A 20,780-nucleotide genomic window follows, 5' to 3' on the forward strand; every position below is an offset into this window, starting at 1 on the left:
ATGCCCAGCTAATTTTTGTATTTTTAGTAGAGATGGGGTTTCACCATGTTGGCCAACCTGGTCTCGAACTCCTGACCTCAGGTGATCCACCCGCCTCAGCTCCCCAAAAGTGCTGGGATTACAGGCATGAGCCACCGTGCCTGGCCTCTTTTTTTTTTTTTTTTTGAGATGGAGTCTCGCTCTGTTGCCCAGGCTGGAATGCAGTGGCTCAATCTCCACTCACTGCAGCCTCTGCCTCCCAGGTTCAAGCAATTCTCCTGCCTCAGCCTCCCAAGTAGCTGGGATTACAGGAACTCACCACCACACCCAGCTAATTTTTGTATTTTTAGTAGAGACACAGTTTCTCCATGTTGGCTAGGCTGGTCTGTAACTCCTGACCTCAGGTGATCTGCCTGCCTCTGCCTCCCATAAGTGCTGGGATTACAGGTGTGAGCCACTGAGCCTGGCTGGTACCAACTTTGTCAAACCAGGGTACATTTGTAATAATTTTGAAAACGAGGTGAATTTAAATGACCCTGTTTTGAATCCAGCTCTTGGTGATAACTGGAGACTCTTCCCACCCCAGGGCTTCCCCAGTCCAAGACTAGGAATCACTGTAACAGCAATTTCTGGCTTCTCCACAGCCTGCACTTCACAATCACAGCATGGAAGAAAAAGGCCCTCTGAGTGCAGGGCTCCTTCTCACAAAGCCAACTGGTGGCCTGAGAGGTTTCTGATGTCCTGGTTTCCTAGAAACTGGATCAGAAGCAGCTGCAACTGGAGGAGGAACAGGGGGAGGAGGAAGAGATGGAAGAAGAGAAGGAGGAGGAAGATGAGAAGGAAGAGGAGAAACCAGAGGAGGGGGATGAGGAGGAGAAAGAGGGGGCAAAGGAGGAGAAACAGGAAGAAGAGGAGGAGGACAGGGAAGAGAAGAGATGGAGGAGGAGGAAGAGATAAGGAGGAGGAGGAAGAGATAAGGAGGAGGAGGAAGAGATGGAGAGGAGGAGGAGGAAGAGATAGAGGAGCAGGAGGAGGAAGAGATGAAAGAGGAGGAGGAAAAGATGGAGGAGGAAGAGATAAAGAGGAGGAGGAAAAGATGGAGTAGGAGAAGGAAGAGATGAGGAGGAGGAGGAAGAGATGAAAGAGGAGGAAAAGATGGAGAAGGAAGAGGAAGAGATGAAGAGGAGGAGGAAGAGATGAAGAGGAGGAGGAGGAAGAGATGAAGAGGAGGAGGAAGAGATGAAAGAGGAGGAGGAAGAGACGGAGGAGGAGGAGGAAGAGATGAAGAGGAGGAGGAAGAGATGAAGAGGAAGAGGAGGAAGAGATAGAGGAAGAGGAGGAAGAGATGAAGAGGAGGAGGAAGAGATGGAGGAGGAGGAAGAGAGAAAGAGAAGGAGGAGGAGGAAGAGAGAAAGAGAAGGAGGAGGAAGAGATAAAGAGGAGGAAGAGGAAGAGATGGAGGAGGGGGAGGAGGAAGAGAGGAGGAAGAGATGAAGAGGAGGAGGACGAGGAGGAAGAAATGAGGAGGAGGAGGAGGGATAAAAAGGAGGAGACAGAGATGGAAGAGCAGAAGGAGGAAAAGATGGAGGAGGGGAGGAAGAGATGAAGAGGAGGAGGAAGAGATGAAGAGGAGGAGGAAGGGGAGGAGGCCGCAGAAGCAGGGGCAGGCATGTCTCAGGTACAGACATGCTCTGGGGAAGTCAGGAACCAGACCTGGTTAAGTTGGGAATTCCTTTGCTAGTGGAAAAGAGTGAGCAAAGGTTGGGTTAGGGTTAGAATTTTTGGGAGTACCCATTACATTAGAACGGTAATGAGGAAGCCATGTTTCTGGTAAGAGACGTGCCTAGAGCAGTGGTTCTCAAACTGTAACGTGCTTCCAAATCACTGAGGCTCCCCTATTAAACCACAGGTCACTGGGCTGCATTCAGTGGGTCCAGGGCTGGGCCTTGGAATCTGCATCTTGACAAGTTCCTGTATGCTATTGCTGGCCAGGGACCACACATTGCCTTAGAAGATGCCTACCAGAGGCTTAACTGGGTGACCTGCTTTGACTGTTCAAATGGGCATGCCATGGACTTTAGCATTCACTGTTTAAACACTGAACAAAAAAAAGGCCCCACACAACTGAAGACTTTTTCATTAAAAATGAAGCTTAGGCTTGTATCCAACCCAAGTAAGCATTTTATTTCCTAAAGTTATTTTTTAGTCCTTGCAAGTCATTTTTTTAAGAACAAAAATGCAAAGACAATTTTTTTAAAGTGCGAACTTAGTCTTTGAAGTATAAGAATGACTTTTGAGAAAAGTCATGTCAAATGTAAAGTAACACAAGTCAAACTAAGCCTAAGAAATAATCAACTTCACAATAATTTAGAGAAGCAGAGGAAATCAAAACAAAACACCAAAAACATGAACTAGGACACCATGGCTATTGATGACACAGCTGGACTCGCAGAGATACCCAATATGAGGAAACAGTATGTAATGAAAGTCTACGTTGAAGGGCCAAAGACCTTCAAGGCTTACATAAAAATAAGATTTTGACTCACTCACTGGACATTCTAGAAACGTTCCCCTGGAATCAAAATATTAGCAAAGTCCTTTTTTGACTCATTGGAGGAACAAAATGGTGGGACCTTCAGAGCCATGACCTTCTTCTCTTCTAGGCAAGCCCCTTGAGAAACTTCAAGTAAGAATTTTTCCACACAAAGACGTGTGGAAAAACAGAAGGACAGGAAGACTCAGGAGTTTCTGGCAAGTTAAGGCCAAAAGACTGGGTTAGGTTAATTATGACTGATGGTAACAAAACAGCCTCTAACAGGCACGGTTGGCCTTCTCCGTCCGTGGTTCAGCAGATACTGGCGGCCAACTTAAGGGACTTGAGTATCCATGGATTTTGGTATCTTTTTGTTTGTTTTTGAGACAGAGTCTCACTCTGTCTCCCAGGCTGGAGTGCAGTGGTGCGATCTCAGGTCACTGCAAGCTTCCCCTCCCAGGTTCATGCCATTCTCCTGCCTCAGCCTCCCGAGTAGCTGGGATTACAGGTGCCTGCCACCACGCTGGGCAAATTTTTTTATTTTTAGTAGAAACAGGGTTTCACCATGTTAGCGAGGATGGTCTCGATCTCCTGACGTCATGATCTGCCCGTCTCGGCCTCCTGAAGTGCTGAGATTACAGGCGTGAGCCACCACGCCTGGCTGAATTTTGGTATCTATGGAGGTCCTAGAGCCAATCTCTGAGGAGAAGGAGGGACCAGTGACTGTATGAAGCATTGATTATGTGCCGGGCACTGTGCCAGGTACCCCGCCTGCATTATCTCAGGGACTATAGTGTCCCTTGAACGGAGATGCTACTCCTGGCCTTACTTTAAAATCAGGAAGAAGACTTAGGGAGGGGAGGCGATGTCCCATTCCTGACAGAACAGCCACCCAACTACAGAACCTAACGCTAACTTCAGGACTGGGAATAAATACTGCTTGTGGTTTGAGGGAATAATGAACTTCAAGATCCTTACACAGATTTTTTTTTTTTTTTTGAGACAGGGCCTCGCTTTGTCATCTGGCTTGAGTGCAGGGCCAGATCATAGTTTACGACAGCCTTTACTCCCTTATACAGATTTTACAATTATTATTATTGTTATTATTGTTATTTTGGTAGAGATGGGGTCTTGCTATGTTGCCAAGGCTGGTCTTGAACACCTGGCCTCAAGTGATGCTCCTCCTCAACCTTCTTAAGTTCTGGGATTACAGGTGTTAACCACCATGAGCAGCCCAAATTTTTTATATTCCTAATTAAGGAGGTGGCTGCTTCTTCACACTAACTAGTATATTAAATATATACAAAAATAGCTGGGCGTGGTGGCTCATGCCTATAATCCCAGCACTTTGGGAGGCCGAGGTGGGCGGATCACCTGAGGTCAGGGGTTTGAGACTAGCTTGGCCAACATGGTGAAACCCTGTCTCTACTAAAAATTAAAAATTAGCCAGGTGTGGTGGCGTGCGTCTGTAGTCCCAGCCACTTGGGAGGCTAAGGCAGGAGAATCCCTGAACCCAGGAGATGGAGCTTGCAGTGAGCTAGTGAGCTGAGATCACACTACTGCACTCCAGCCTAGGAGACAGAGCAAGACTCCGTCTGAAAAAAAAAAAAAAAAAAAAAAAAAAATATATATATATATATATATATAGAGAGAGAGAGAGAGAGAGAGAGAGAGCGCGCATGCACTCCAGGTTCCCAAATATACCAGAAGACATTTTAAAGAGAGTTAAGAGAAGAGAAAGAATTTGTTAAGGTTGGGGCTGGGGGCAGTGGCTCACGCCTGTAATCCCAGCACTTTGGGAAGCCAAGGTGGGCGGATCATGAGGTCAGGAGATCGAGACCACGCCGGCTAACATGGTGAAACCCCCGTCTCTACTAAAAATACAAAAAAATTAGCCGGGCGAGGAGGCGGGCGCCTGTAGTCCCAGCTACTCGGGAGGCTGAGGCAGGAGAATGGCATGAACCCGGGAGGCAGAGCTTGCAGTGAGCCAAGATAGCACCACTGCACTCCAGCCTGGGCAACAGAGAGAGCCTCTGTCTCAAAAATAAAATAAAGAAATAATTTTTAATCCCCTCCATAAAAAACCTCTGAAACTTTATACAAAAGAACAAAAGCGGCCAGGCGCAGTGGCTCACGCCTGTAATCCCAGCACTTTAGGAGGTCGAGGCGGGCGGATCACAAGGTCAGGAGTTCGAGACCAGCCTGGCCAACATAGTGAAACCCTGTAGTGTGCGCCTGTAATCCCAGCTACTAAGGAGGCTAAGGCAGGAGAATCGCTTGAACCTGGGAGGCGGAGGTTGCAGTGTTCCAAGATTGTGCCATTGCACTCCAGCCTGGGTGACAGAGTGAGACTCTGTCTCAAAAAAAAAACAAACAAAAAAAACCATAAAAAACAACAACAAAATCCATGAGAATGACAAGGAAAGGAGTAATTCAGCAAAGAAAATCATCATTGGCTTCAGTATCTAAAAAAACAAAGCATGGCTTCTAGTCTCTGGATTAACTGGTCTGATATTTCCAGGGGTCTGTACTCTGTGCTGTGAACGGTTTTAGAGCTCCGCTGGGCATTGCTGATGTGTGGACTGTCCCACTCACCGGGTGCCAGGCATGGCCCCAGGTGTTCCACACCGTCTCCTGACCCCTGCACAACCCTGTAGGCATGTGGGATTAGATCACGTTCTGAGGCTCAGAGCTATGGTGGCAACACAGCTGCGTAAACGGCAGAGTGGGGATTTAATTTTTTTTTCTAACTTGAAAGTCTGCTGCCTTTGTACTCTACATATCGCTTGGGTATTTAATTAAGACAAATAAATGCATTTACCACTCTTTTTACTATTCTATAATGACCATGAGTAATGCATTTTACTATCAGCCAACAACTCCAGCACCTATTCCATAATGACCATGAGTAATGCTTTTTACTGTCAGCCAACAATACCAGCACCAAATAAACCGATACTGTTAGCATACAATGTACTTTGCCCCTGGAGTATGCTTCCAAGGGATCCTTACCTGGCGCTCCTGTGTACATGATGGAAAAGACATTGATTGCTATGGTAGCAGCATAGAATACTGGGAGTGCCCGGAGGCCATTGGGAACAGGGTCTTCCTGTGGGACAAGGAGACAGAGTGGGAGGTCAGGATCCCAGCAGCATTTGGAGCCAACACAGACAAAATGATACAAAATCCTGTTACAAGAAACTCTTCCCAAACCCCAGTGTGGCCAAATGGATGGGCGTTGTCACTGCCTGTGATCTGCTCCACTTCTACAGAAATGGCATTGGCTGGGGCCATCTCTCCCACACAAATGCAATGTCAAAGAGCCCACTGTTGTGGCCAGCAGACGCATTAAAGCCCTGGAATCACATGAGCTGATGTCAGACTTGGAAGCAGAAAAGAACTGTTGGGTCAAGCCGGTTCTGGAGGACCAAAGCCCAGAGCTCAGCATCTCCTTCCTCAAAACCCGTAGCCTCACTACAGCCAAGTCCAGGTTTGGCCCTAACTGGCTACATTCAAAAATAATTTGAGATTCCAACCTCCAAGCATCCTCTAAGAGAGTCAGATGACTTCAGCATCACTGCATTACCATGAGATTTTATAACATTCTATTACACAATGCATCTTAGCTATGTTACCATGTGCTATGAATTTCTGAATCTTTTCACAAGGTATAGTATTTAACCTTCAACTATTAGAAGTTAAAAAGAACTGCGGTTCCTTGTTGAATAATTTATTTGCCATTCGACATTTATTAACTACTTTAGGCTTCTGCTACAACACTCCCTAAATCTAGTAAGTTCAACAAGAATGGTACTGCACATGTTTTCAGTTAAATAACATCTGAGAGAATATCAGGTATTTAGAGTTTTTAGCAGATCTACAGAGAATTTTGAAGTAAAAATATGGGCCAGGAACTCCCATCAATGTAACACTGGCACACAGATGTGGCTCAAATAATTCAAAAAGGGACCAACTTCTAATAACCACGGAGGCCACATTCACATGAACATGCTATCTGCCATGATAAAAGGAAAATTAGGTCTAAAAATCGATGAGAGCAGCAGAAGTATGGATAAGCATCTCAAAGACTGCTACTGCCAAAGGCAAACGCGCCTGGAAGTCAAGTATGTTTGCAGAACAGTACAGCCCATCAAGGAGCTGTTCTGGAATGTCTCAAGGAGCCAAGAAAACTTGTCAAGAGGCTCGAGTTGAATGCAGTGAGGCGTGATGCAGCAAGAGCAGGGCAGAATGAGACTCAAGTGTGGGAGTGTCACATCAGACCAGGCAGGGGAGGCTGCCATGTGGCAAACACCAAGATTAATGGGCTGGAGCCTGGCATGAGTGACACAGCCAGTTATGATCATCTGTGATGTATCACGTGAAAAGAACCCAGGATGAACTGAAAACAAAATGCTGGGAGGCTCAACACCTATGACCTCTGGTTTCCACAGCATTGTTTTCTTAGGGATAAGAGTTGCTAAAGAGAGATTCCCAACCAATAACTTCTGCAGGTGGACAGTCCCGAGTCTATGTTTTCAATTAAATCACCGTATGTTTTTTCAAATATCTTTTTTTTTTAGACGGAGACCCACTCTGTCGCCCAGGCTGGAGTGTAGTGGTGCAATCTTGGCTCACTGCAACCTCTGCCTCCAGCGTTCAAGCGATTCTTGTGCCTCCGCCTCCAAAGTAGCTGTGACTACAGGCATGCACCACCACGCTGGGCTAACTTTTTGTATTTTTAGTAGAGATGGGGTTTTGCTATGTTTGCCAGGCTGGTCTCGAACTCCTGACCTCAAGTGATCCACCGCGCCTGGCCTAAAATAACTTATTCTTGAAACTCATTGACCGACTTCTTGTTTGACCTGTCTCCTTTCTTCCCTCCACTTCCTTTCTCTCTCTCCCTCCCTCCTTTCCATCTATCCATCCCTCCATCATCTGCCACTCATCCAAGCATCTGTTATTCCCTCCTAAATATTTACCAAGTGTCTTGTAAGTGCTAAGCACAGTGCTGGGCCCTAGAATACAGAAGTGGCCAGGGCAGTCATGGTTTCTGCTCTCACAGATGTTACAGTCAAATAGTGAACAGGCAACTAAGCAAGAAATGCAGCACCATATGACATGCTAAGTGCCGTGATGGCAAGGTGGACTGTGGTCAGACCTCAAAAGAGAGGGGACCAGGCGAACGTGGGGGAGGGGAGGAGAGGAGCAGCTTCCTAGGAAGTGACACCTAAGGGCTGAGTAGGGCTTGCCAGGTGAGCATGGATTCCAGAGACAGGAGGGGAGGGGTGAAGGCTGGCAGGCTAGAGAGGGGTGTGCCTTCCAAGATGTGAATATGAGTGTGCCTGGTCCCAGGAGAAGGAAGGGTGAGAAACGAGGAGGGCAAGTTGGTGCTCTCCGAGAGAATGGACCCTTCAACAGACGGCCAAGCAAGGCTGCAAGAAAAGGGTTGTGCTAGCTTCCAAGCAAGGTACAGCCTGGAGGGTACGTCCCTGCCTGCAGAGGAAGGGTGCACTCGATGTTTATCAAACACTGCAGCAACCCCGTGACCGCCAAACAAAAGAAGATAGCCACGTTTTGTGTCTAGAACACTGATCTTAGTAAGCACTAATTTTTTTTTAGACAAGATGTACCCAATAGGTATATTTCCTTCTTTTTATCCTTTTCTCAAATTGAGTCAGTGTTTCAAGCTTGCTCTCTCCATTAAAAAAAAAAAAAAGGAAAACACCTTCACATTTAGGTAAGGAAATTCTCCAGCTGTTTTTTAATGACAGTTTCAAAATCTTAACACTATCTCATTCTATTCTGCTTAACATTCAGGAAATAATTACCTTTTCTTTTTGAGGTCTCAGCACAACTCCTGGGAGTGCTGATTAATGAACTAAAGTACAGAGCCAAGAAACACTATTTGCAGTGCTTGTTTCTGGGGAATCTCTGGGTGATTTACCTTGGCTCTTTCTGGCTATTTATAATAACATCTGATGCTAACTGCAGGGTGCTGTGCCTCAACAATGTATGAATACAATTATTCCTCCAACCCCTCTCATTATTAATTTCTACTGAGTAGAGCCAAAATTAGTTCTTAAGATTTAATTAAAGGTAGCAGCCCCACTTACCTTTTTTAAGATGAAAATTCTGATGAGTACAAACAGCAGGCCAGACATGAAACCAGACAACAGTGGAGATATAAACCAAGAAGCAACTGAATAATTAAAAAAAAAAATCAAATGAATGTTAAAATTCATTCATAATTATGGTCCTATTTGTAGAACACAATGATAAGCAAAATGTATTACATACATTCATAAGTATTTCCAGAATTATTTACTTTGACTTCAGAACCTAACAGCCGTGTGACTTGGCAGAGCTGACCTTCACACATCTGTGGCCACACTCAGACATTAATACACAGTTACGCACCACTGACCACACTGCCGATGCAGGGTCAAGAAACCCCTGCCCCAAGCTCGGGCCTCAGAAGACAGCATCCTGAGTCCTGCCTCCCACAGAGTCCTTCTGCCTGCCCTTCTTATCAACACATATGGAGACTCGGTCGCTGTTCCAACAGTAAGGGTTATTTAAAAGCTGGGCCAACTTCCATTTCCTTTGCCAAGGCCAGCCGGGTACTTTCATTCCTGCCATCTAACTGTTGGAACTCTGAAACTTTTAGCCTCTAGCCAAGTAGTTCCCGCTTCTGGCTGCACAGTGGAACCATCTGGGGCGTTTTCAAACACTCGTTTGGCCCTGGCTGGACCCCCAGAATTCTGATTTAAAAGGTTGGAAATGGGGTACGAGCATTGGTATTTTTAAATCACTTCCCCGGGTCATTCTAAAGTACAGCCGGAGTTGAGAACCACTGTTCTAGAAGCCTGGGATGGAAGGTGGGTTTCCTTGTGGTTTCTGCCCCTGCCTGGCAGCTCAGGGATCCCGTTTGACCCAGGACTCCTAAGGCCATCATGATTCTTGTAAAAAATTGAGTAACCCAGAATATGGAAATGGAGTGAAAGAGTACCGTTCACGATGGGTGGGTTGGTATTTGTGGAGGTGAATGGATTTACCTCTTGCTAAAAGCAGAGCCAGGCACTAACTTGTTAGACACCTGAGAATGGGTGCAGGCTTACAAGGTAGAGAGGACACTTGGCAGAGTGTTTCTTTCCAAAGGGCAGGCTGGATGACCTTTTTTTTTTTTTTTTTTTTTTTTAAAGACAGAGTCTTGCTCTGTCACCCAGGGGCTGGAGTGCAGTGGCATAATCATGGCTCACTGCAGCCTCAACCTCTGAGGCACAAGTGATCCTCCCACCTCAGCCTCCTCAGTAACTGGGACTACAAGTGCACACCATCACACCAGGCTAATTTTCTTTATTTTATTTTTTTTTGTAAAGATGGGGTCTTGCTATGTTGCTCAGGATGGTCTCGAACTCCTGGGCTAAAGCAATCCTCCTGCCTTGGCCTCCCAAAGTGTTGGAATTATAGGCCTGAGCCACTGTGCCTGGCCTGGATGATCTGTTGAATGCAGGGACATAACACGTGGCTCACTCTGAGGCTTCCCCAAGACTATGAACTCCTGGATTCCAGGCATCTTCCTCACTTGTGCTCAGTCTTTCTCTAACCTACAGACTGACTTCAGTCTAGTACATTTCTTACCTGCCTGGGAATAACAGAGGGTGATTTCCAAAGCTGGATGACAAGGTAACATTTCCAAAGAATAGAGTTAAACAACTGTCTAGCACATAATAGTTCACTATCTCTATTAACAGGAACTTTGGCCAGGCCGGTGGCTCACGCCTGTAATCCTGGCACTTTTGCAGGCTGAGGCAGGCGGATTGCCTGAGGTCAGGAGTTCGAGACCAGCCTGGGCAACATGGTGAAACCCCGTCTGTACTAAAATACAAAAGAAATTAGCTGGGCGTGGTGGCATGTGCCTGTAATCCTAGCTACTCGGGAGGCTGAGGCAAGAGAACTGCTTGAACTCGGGAGGCGGAGGATGCAGTGAGCCGAGATTGCGCCACTGCACTCTAGCACTCCAGCCTGGGTGACAGAGCGAGACTCCATCTCTACAAAACAAAACAACAAAACAAAAAACAGGAATTTTTAAGGGAAAATGCATTACTCATACCATCTACGTCTTTTTTTTGAGACGGAGTCTTGCTTTGTTGCCCAGGCTGGAGTGCACTGACTCAATCCGGGCTCACTGCAAACTCTACCTCCCAGGTTGAAGTGATTCTCCTGCCTCAGCCTCCCGAGTAGCTGGGATTACAGGCACCTGCCATCATGCCTGGCTAATTTTTGTATTTTTGTAGAGACGGGGTTGAACCATGTTGGCCAGGCTGGTCTTGAACTCCTGACCTCAGGTGATCTGACTGCCTTGACCTCCCAAAGTGCTGTGATTACAGGCGTGAGCCACCGCGTCTGGCCCATCTAGGTCTTTTAAACCTTAACATTTGAAGAAAAAGATATAAAATTAACTTGTGGCTGGGCATGGTGGCTCATGCCTCTGATCCCAGCTCTTTGGGAGGCTAAGGCCAGCCGATCATGAGGTCAAGAGATTAAGATCATCCAGGCCAACACGGTGAAACCTCGTCTCTACTAAAAATACAAAAATTAGCAGGCATGGTGGCGTGCGCCTGTAGTCCCAGGTACTCGGGAGGTTGAGGCAGGAGAATGGCTTGAACCCGGGAGGTGGAGGTTGCAGTGAGCCGAGATTGTGCCACTGCACTCCAGCCTGGCAACAGAGTGACACTCTGGGTCAAAAAATAAAAAATAACTTGTAATAAAACTTATTCTAGAAAATGTAAACTTTCCTTCTTATAGGTAAAAGAAAATGCCAATTACCAATCTTGACAAGCTCCATCCACTGCACACCCTTGGTACCGATTGCGACCAGCGAGAATCCTATAGTAGAACCCACAATGCAGTGCGTTCCTGAGATTGGAAGCCTCAGGAAGGAAGCGATCAGCTGCCACACAGCGGAACCTACAGATCGAAGGACAAAAAACCATCAGATACAGAGTACAGAGGTGCAGACACCAAGGGAAGAAATCCAAATGTTTTCCATAACATCTCCCAGAGTTTAATTTTCTGTGAATCGTTTCTTTACAAAGCGCTACAGCCTGGACAAAAATCACTCAATTAACTTCAGTTAAGGGAACGCTTCTGCCTTCCTCAACACAGAGGGGACAGGGATGATGGTTATTTATTTATTTTTTGAAGCCAGTCCCGCTCTGTTGCCAAGGCTGAAGTGCGGTGGCCTGATCTCAGCTCACTGCAACCTCTGCCTCCTGGGTTCAAGCGAGCCCTCTGGCTAATTTTTGTATTTTTAGTAAAGATGGAGTTTCACTATGTTAGCCAGGCTGGTCTCGAACTCCTAACCTCAAGTGATCTACCCGCCTTGGCCTCCCAAATGCTGGGATTACAGGCGTGAGGCATCGTGTCCGGCCAGATTATGCATTTAAAGGAAAGTCTCCTGGTGCTACACACTGACTGCCCTTGTCACTTTTCAGTGAGGGTGCTGTGGATGAACTTGTTCTGGGGTGAAGTTTGGCCAAAACTAAGCAAGAGATTAAAGTCTCGAATGAACACAGAAAAATAAGAAAGGCAATATATTGGGAAAAGATTTTTTTGTAGTTCTGCCTTACAGTCACATAATGAAAAGGACCAGATATTGGCTAGGTCATATTATCTTTATAAGAGAGTATAATACCATGTTGCTTTTTTCTTTGCTTTCCTTTTCTTCTTTTGTAGAGACAGGGTCTCACTCTTGCCCAGGCTGGAGTACAGCGGCACAATCATGGCTCACTGCAGCCTTAAACTCCTGGACTCAAATGATCCTCCTGTCTCAGCCTCCCAAGTAGCTGAGATTACAAGTGTGCACCACCACACCTGGTTAATTTTTAATTTTTTTGGCAGAGACAGGATCTTGCTATGTTACCCAGGCTGGTTTTGAACTGGCCTTAAGCAATCCTCCTGCTTCAGCCTCCCAAAGCCCTGGATTACAGGCATGAGCTGCCACACTCAGCTAATTATTAAAATTTTTTTGCAGAGACGGGGGACTTGCTATGTTGCCCTGGCTGGTCTTGAACTCCCGGGCTCAAGCCATTCTCCCACCACGGCCTCCCAAAGCGCTGGGATGACAGGCTCACTGGGGGCAGTGAGCCACTGACCCAGCCCATACTGCTTTTTGATGGTGCCTCTCCTATGAGAAATAACTATGATATTTAACCCAAATTTGGGCATCTGCTCTCAGATCCTACCCAGAATGTTGGACCTTTCATTTGTGTGTCTGATTCCTCGTTGTTAAGAGGTTCTCATTAGTATTGGCTTTGTGTCCTTTTACCTCAATTTCACCAACTCTTTTCTAGGTTTAATGTTTTTCTAGGCTACAGTTCACTTCAAATATTTTCATAAGCAGATCAGATTTTGTAGTGAGTATTAAAAGCATCAACCGGGAGAGATCACTTTCAGAAGCAGTTGTTGAAAAGCTCCCATGGAACTGTAGGGGAACAAAGGGCCTGGCTGATAAGCTGGGCACGTTATTAATCCCAAACGTTAATTCTGGAAACCTGGTTGCCTGGCAGCAGCAGCACTTTTCAGGGGACCCCTGGCATTTCCTTCAAAGGCATCTGAGTTGCAGGAGTATCATTTATGGCTGTGCAGGACCCAGTCTACGAAGCAACACACACAGCTGCTCCCATGAGTGCTAGGCGTGCTGACCTTTGAGCTGAGGCCGGCTGTGATCCTGTGTCAATCCTTAAGGCGTGTGTTGGGAGGAGAAGGGGCCAGCCTTGTGCTGCCAAACCTGTATCAGGCTCCATGGCAGCGCCAGGCCTACCCGTGGACACGTCCTTAAGCCTCCACATCTGAGCCCTGGGCTCCTCGGGGACTAGTGGTTTTAAAACAAAAGCCAGGGTTTGGAGCACGTTTCCTAGCACGGATTCATAGCTTAGAAAATACATGATATGGTTTATATTCTTTTTTTTTTTTTTTTTTAGACGGAGTCTTGCTCTGTCACCCAGGCGCAATCTCAGCTCACTGCAAGCTCTGCCTCCCGGTTTCACGGCATTCTCCCACCTCAGCCTCCTGAATAGCTGGGACTACAGGTGCCCACTACTACGCCCAGCTAATTTTTTGTATTTTTAGTAGAGATGGGGTTTCACCGCGTCAGCCAAGATGGTCTCAATCTCCTGACCTCATGATCCGCCTGCCTTGGCCTCCCAAAGTGCTGGGATTACAGGCGTGAGCCACTGCTCCCGGCCTATATTCTTACAATGAAAATAATCTCATGATGTGAGACAATGATATCAACCCACCCAACTGAATTCAGACCATAAGATTTGTCCTTCCTGAAAGCTGCTATATTTTCTGTGGCTGACTTTACAAAATACATCCTGGAGGAGGAGAGTTTGTAAAGAAAGGTAGGGGGTAATGGGACCACCTGTGAGAGGGAAGAAGGAGGAGAGAGGATAGCAGGGAGGGGAGGAGAGAGGGGACAGCTGAGGGAGGGCCTGGTGGGGCCAGGAAATACCTGCAAGAGGGCCTGGGAGTAGATGATAGCACCTCAGCCTCAGGGGTGTCTGAAGACAAACGGGATCACATTAGTGTCAGGAAGAACAGAGGGAAAAAGACATACTTTAATGTAAGATAATGGCATCTGACAGAGGGAAGAGATGAAGCATGGGATAAGAGTGCAAGACACGACCTAGGCAAAGTGGGTTGATGGGCATCTCAGAGGCGGCCATTCCTGTGCAGGTGAAAGAAACGGCAGAGCAAAGCTCAGGCTCCAGGGAGGCTGCCGGGCAGGGGTGGGGTGGCAGAGTGTGGCTGGGCAGAGGGAGCTGGAAGGGGGCTGTGCGCTTCTTGAGGGGTTCGAGGAGCTGGCTCGTTTGTGCTAGTGTGGGTCTTTCCACAAAAAAAGATGCAGAGTTTTGAATTCTCAGATTTTTGGAACCATTGGTGGTTTCCTATAAAATGGACAGACTACTGCTTTAGGGCTGAGCCAGTCCCACAAGATGACTTGTTCAGGACGTTTCACTGGCAGCAATAATTTCTACCCAACCACCTTAACTCTAACCAACTCTGTCAGGAAGCACAGACGCCCAGGTGCTTGGGGAGAAGTGACTAACAGAGAAAACAAAAGAAGCAAACAGAATAGAATTAAGGACAGAGGGAGAGAGGGAGAAGAAAAAAGGACTGTTGGATTTAGAAGAGGAAGACTGGAGAATTCAGGCATCTGGACAGAATCAGCTGTGGTTTTCGCCAATGGTAATTACACTACCATCTTAAATTTATAGCTCCCAGGGCAAAGAACCCGATTTTACGAATCTAGGTAACTCATACAAATTCCCAACAAAATAAGCTTTGAGATTCATTTAACCACATACCAAAAAAAAAAAAGTTCAAAAACCAAAGCAAACAAAATCAAGTTATTCAAGCAAAACCCCAAATTGCTTTGGTAAACCCAAATTCTAGTTGAGGTAAGTATCCTTCATTCTTTCAGTAAAGAGCCAAACACCAGGGGTGGGGAACGGAGAAATGAAACAAGTTATCCCGTCTGCAGGAAGAGTGAGCAGATGAGGCCCCTGTTCATGAACCCTCCTGTCACACGGAGGTCTTCAGCGTGGCTTCCCTAACAAATTTCTTTAATAAGCAGAACCATGCCTCTAAAGTTTATCCATCAAAACGAAAAACTTCAGTTAAGATTTAACTTTGTGGTCGGGTGTGGTGGCTCACGCCTATAATCCCAGCACTTTGGGAGGCCAAGATGGGAGGATCACCAGGTCAGGAGTTGGAGACCAGCCTGACTAACATGGTGAAACCCCATCTCTACCAAAAATACAAAAATTAGCTGGGTGTGGTGTTGGTGCCTGTAATCCCAACTACTCAGGAGGCTGAGGCAGGAGAATCGCTTGAACCTGGGAGGCAGAGGTTGCAGTGAGCCAAGATTATGCCACTGCACTCCAGCCTGGGCAACAGAGCGAGATTCTGTCTCAAAAAAAAAAAAAAAAGATTTAATTTTGTCAGTGTTTTTCTTGATTTGTCCCATACTTTCAACACATCTAGTCAGATTTTCCTGACTAGAAAAATCTTAATTTCCACTTGATGGAATTAAATCTTGGATATCTATCACAACTAAAAAGGTGAATTTTACAAAGAACGGTTATTTTTCTAAGGGAAATTTCCATTATCTCTGACTATGCTGAGATATACATATGTTCCATGATTCATTCAATAATGACTATAGTTGTTGGAATAAAAGTGATCTTGAACCTGATTTTTTTTTTTTTTTTTGAGACAGCGTCTGGCTATGTCGCCCACGCTGGAGGGCAGTGGCACAATCACAACTCACTGCAGCCTCAACCTCCTGGGCTCAAGCAATCCTCCCACTTCAGCCTTCCAAGCAGCTAGGACTACAGGCATGTGCCACCATGCCCAGCTAATTTTTAAATTTTTTTGTAGAGACAGGGTCTCCCTATGTTGCCCAGACTGGTCTCAAACTCCTGGGATCAAGTGGTCCGCCCGTCTCGGGGGCCTCCCAAAGTTGAACCTGACATCTTTACAACACAAAGCGTCAAGCTGAGAAGTAGGAGCTCCCTGGTGTGTGTTACTGGCCTGCAGTGCTTGGTGAATATGCAATTCCTTAGTACAACATGCTGCTTCTTATCAGACACCTCGTAACAACATGAGATTGGGCCATTGTGAACTTGGTCAATAATCTCTAAATTCCGGGTGTTTTAGAAATGCAAGTGACAGGCCAGGTGTGGTGGCTCACATCTGTAATCCCAGCACTTTTTGGGAGGCGATGGCGGGTGGATTGCTTGAGGTCAGGAGTTCAAGACTAGCCTGGCCAACATGGTGAAACCCTGTCTCTACTAAAAATACAAAAATTAGCCGGGTGTGGTGGCACATGCCTTTAGTCTCAGCTACTCCGGAGGGTGAGGTGAGAGAATAGCTTGAACCCAGGAGGTGGAGGTTGCAGTGAGTGGAGATCACGCCATTGCACTCTAGCCTGGGCCACAGAGCAAGACTCTGTCTCAAAAAAAAAAAGAAAAGAAAAAATGTAAGTGACAAAATAAAGAACTCGGGGGAATGTGGCTGTATTCTTAGTACACCAGCATCTTACCTCCTGCTGCAGGACTCTTCCTACAAGAGGATATGTCCTGTTGAAAGCAGAAGGTGGTAGAATTCCTCTCTAACCCTCTTCTCCCTAACCAAATTACCCGTATACATCAGCTGTCTGTTGTGTCGTCATCTCTACCTAGAGGCAAGCAGAAAAAGAATCCTGTCAGCTGCACTTAACACACGCCTGCCCGGAAGGTTCTTTTCTGTCGTAGCGAGGGTGGTGATGGGAAGACCCATAGGGCCGGGATCTGTGTCCGCCTAGGCCATGGGGACATCACTGTGTCCAACCAGCCACTCTGCTTATTCACACAGTTCACACACCTCCACACTTCATCTAGACAACTTGAAACTTCAGTAAAAGGTCATGCTATCACCAGGCAACACGCACATTATTTTTTGGCCGGAAAACAAAACAAACATACCAAATGGAGCTCCCAGAGGTAGAACAGAAAATCAAAACAAAAGCCAACAAAAGGATGACAAATAATGTAAGAGACCAGAATTCCTTGAAAGACACGCACTTAAGATTTGGTAACTTCTTTAGAACTTAAACTGTGAATATAAAAGTTAGACTAATAAATATTATTTTTGACATCCAAGTTTTCAAAACATTGTCTCCTAATTGATGAAAAACCTTAAGAAAAAAATCTAAATCAACCTTCCTGGAAATTTCATACGTCAACCTTGAAAACACATTCACTTAGACAACCTTCAAACAACTCTAAAATAATAAAGCGCTGTTCTACAAAGGTCTTTTTCTGTACTTTCTGAAAAGTATTCACTTAGCTGAAATCTATTTTAGCAACCAAGTTTGCTCAAAAGTTCAGAAAATAAATGGTTGCCTGATATTTAAACACTTTAAAAATCATAAATTAATATGCAGAAAGCAAAAATAAGAGAGTAAATATGAAACATCCAACCAGTTTTTGAAAAGCCAAAGCAAAAATCACATTTATGGATATGGGCAAAGTACTGCAGGGAAGCGGGTCCGTGGGTGGATGTCCCATCGGTGTAGAGAAGGGGCTACTCACCAACCATGGCACTAACTTCCCCAGCCATGAGCATCTCCACCGTCTCGTTGTACAGGTTCACGTCAATGATACCTTTGCGAATGGTTTCTCCTACTTTGGCTCCTAATAACACGGAGCCGGTGGTTTCAAATATTGAAGCTAAAATGCAAGCCTGCCTCAAGGTCACCACACCAGAGCCCACGGCTGTACCAAAGGAGTTGGCAACATCGTTTGCACCAACAGAAAAGGCCAAGATGAAAGCTATGATGAAACCCAAAATGACCATCCACAAATACTCATCCATGGCCATTTTGGAAAGTGGGTGCCGAGTACTTTTCTTTTGCAGGAATATTTTAAATAAACAAATCTTGAGGTTATAAACTTCGTAAGGCCAAGAGTTCTTGTAAACAGTGAGTTTGCTCTGGAAAGTGCTGGACAATGTTAGAGGCTGGACAAACTGCTAGCTGCTGGTTTGCAAACTACTGTCAGGACAGTTCATTTGGTTGTGTTCAGTCAGCGGTAAAACACATTCCATATTTTTCCTCCCGATCTGGGAAAGCTGTGATGTCTCCTCCTGTAGCAGAAAGGAAACAAAAGAAATCAATTATACTCAGCAACCTGTTAACAGTTTGTTCTTTCAGAAATAAATGTTTTAAGCCTGCTAATGGGCTCTAACTTTGGCATGTGACAGACCTAACCATAAAGCAATTCAAGGAAGATTATAATTAGGATAACCACCCCCAACCAAAAGCAACAAAAAAACCTGGTTTCTAGAATTGTCAGGAGTTGAAGCATGCTTAATAATTACAGACTAATAGTAATCCTTACTAGGTTACATTTTTCATGCAATCAGAAAAACATATTTGGTCATTATTTTCAGACAGGAACAATTGCCTCAAATGAGCAAAAGATTAAGAAATGAGAAATTTAGTTGCATGGTTTTTCAAATATGGGGAATGTGCCCAGTTTCCTGGAACAGCAATAACCAAATCTGAGTCTGTGACACCGCTGGGTGTGACCAACGACCCACCTCCACATTTACGCATAAGCAATGAGCACAGTATATTATCATGCATGTGTCTGGGAGAGTTTACAGGCCTGGCGAGAGAGGTCACTCATCTGGAGGGTGACCAAGGCAGGAACTGACAGGCCCCAGAGAGGAACAGAGAAGCCTAGAGAATGAGGCAATTCTATCACGACGCCACTATCCCATCTCACTAGGAGGAAAAGCTAGAGGCCCCAGCAGGGTCAGGAAGACCCTTCAGGCCTCCTCACAGCTCACTGGCCTCAGCTCCTCTCCCCTCCCTCACAATGCCCTTGTGTCACTGTCCCCTTGCAATCCCTTGGAAAGACCAGGCACACTCTCACCTCAGGGCTTTTGTACCCAAGGATCCCTCTGCAGGAAGAATCTCCCCCCACAGCTGCACAGCTCCCTCCTCCCTGCATTCAGGTCCCTGCTCAAATGTCACCGTTAAGAGAGGCCTTCCTTGACCCCAGAAGGAGCAGCCCCTCCCCCATGCCACTGTTCCTGCTTCTGGGAGGGAGAGGAGATGCCACCAGATACATCCATGAAATAAAAATGTCACTGCAAGCTTCGTAATTATGGTATTCTATTATTGGAAAGACAAGGCACTGTATATTTTCTTTGAATGGTATCAAGCATATAAATGCTTATTGAGTTGAACTGAATAAATACCACACCATATACAATATAATAATTTGACCCACCAATAAGGTTATTTAAAGGGAAAAATCAGGACACACAATTTTATGTACACTGTGATTATGGCAATGTTGAAAATGCATATAAAAGGCCGGGTGTACTGGCTCATGCCTATAATCTCAGAACTTTGGGAGGCCGAGGTGGGTGAATCACTTGAGGTCAGGAGTTCAAGACCAGCCTGGCCAACATGGTGAACCCCCATCTCTACTAAAACTACAAAAATTAGCTGGGCCTGGTGGCAGATGCTTGTAATCCCAGCCAGAGAATCGCTTGAACCTGGGAGGCAGAGGTTGCAGTGAGCCAAGATCATGCCACTGCACTCTAGCCTGGGTGACACAGCGAGACTCCATCTCAAAAATAAAAAATAATAATGCATATAAAAATACCAAGGGATATATACTAAAATTATAACAGAGGTTGAACAGTAAGGTTATAGACAATTTTTTCCCTTTCTTCCCCAAACTGTATACTGTTACATGCTTTTCAAATGAAAATATTAATAAACAAATCTACAAACATATTGAGCATCGTTGACGTGCAATGCTATAGGCACACAATGAAACAGAAAATATACACTGATAGTTGTTATCATTTCTAAGATTTTTCAGCCTTTGCAATTTTGGAGATTCAGATCTCAAGTGAGACAAATGAAAAGACCACTCTAAGGGCAAAAGACAACATTCCATTGAAAGAGTATTTTATTAATATGACAGGCACACTAAATCAATGCATGAAAATCAAAACTTTAAAAACTTGGGGCCAGTATGATCTATCTCAAGATATAAACAAATTATTGATAAAATCTTGTTTGCTGGGCTACCTTGCCAATAGGGCAAACATGAACAATATTCAATTATTGATTGAGAAATACAGCAATGAACAAAAATGGATGTGGTCCTGGCACATCTGGGAAGTCCAGTGAAGGAAACAGACACTAATCATAGCAACACATAAATGTCTATAAACTGGTGACAAGAACTATGCAGGCAGGAGACGGTGCCACACAGTGTCGTGAGAGCACAGCCGGTAGGACGTGGTGTAGCAGGCAGCAAAGGCTCACCTGAGACCTCACACGGCCAGAGTCACACTGGGCCTGGTGTGGGGGGTGGGGGGGACACTCATTCCAGATGGTTCTCATGGTGGGAAGGAGGGGCCTGGAGGCAGGCCAGGGTGAGGGGAACCAGGATGAAGGTCGGGAGGGTCTGGTTAAAGACTGGCCACCATGTGGACAGTGGGGTGCCACCGAAGGGTTTTAATCAGAGAAGGGTATTGGCATGACCAGACTTGGCTTTTCTTTTTTTTTGCTCTGTCACCCAGGCCGGAATGCAGTGGCACAAGCATGGCTCACTGCAGCCTTAACCTCCCAGGCTCAAGCAATCCTCCTGCCTCAGCCTTCTCAGTAGTTGGGACTACAGGCGTGCAC

General features: G+C 45.7%; 1 protein-coding gene across 8 annotated transcripts in view; it reads right to left on the bottom strand.

Moving 5' to 3' along the window:
• Window positions 1-20,780, bottom strand: part of SLC20A2 (solute carrier family 20 member 2) — a 128,826-nt gene that overhangs the window by 41,855 nt on the left and 66,191 nt on the right. For 7 of the 8 annotated variants that reach the window (XM_055296087.2, XM_055296084.2, XM_055296081.2 and 4 more), the window contains 4 exons: window positions 17,656-18,208; window positions 11,342-11,482; window positions 8,626-8,711; window positions 5,525-5,621 (listed from right to left, as the gene is read on the bottom strand). In XM_055296087.2, the coding sequence (XP_055152062.2) occupies window positions 5,525-5,621; window positions 8,626-8,711; window positions 11,342-11,482; window positions 17,656-17,944 (613 nt within the window). In that variant the 5' untranslated portion in view covers window positions 17,945-18,208. Of the gene's footprint in view, window positions 1-5,524; window positions 5,622-8,625; window positions 8,712-11,341; window positions 11,483-16,625; window positions 16,761-17,655; window positions 18,209-20,780 lie in introns of those variants that run through there. The other variant, XM_055296089.2, reaches the window with a different exon arrangement.

The sequence above is a fragment of the Symphalangus syndactylus genome, chromosome 10, assembly GCF_028878055.3.
Source record: "Symphalangus syndactylus isolate Jambi chromosome 10, NHGRI_mSymSyn1-v2.1_pri, whole genome shotgun sequence".
Classification (NCBI taxonomy): Eukaryota; Metazoa; Chordata; class Mammalia; order Primates; family Hylobatidae; genus Symphalangus; species Symphalangus syndactylus.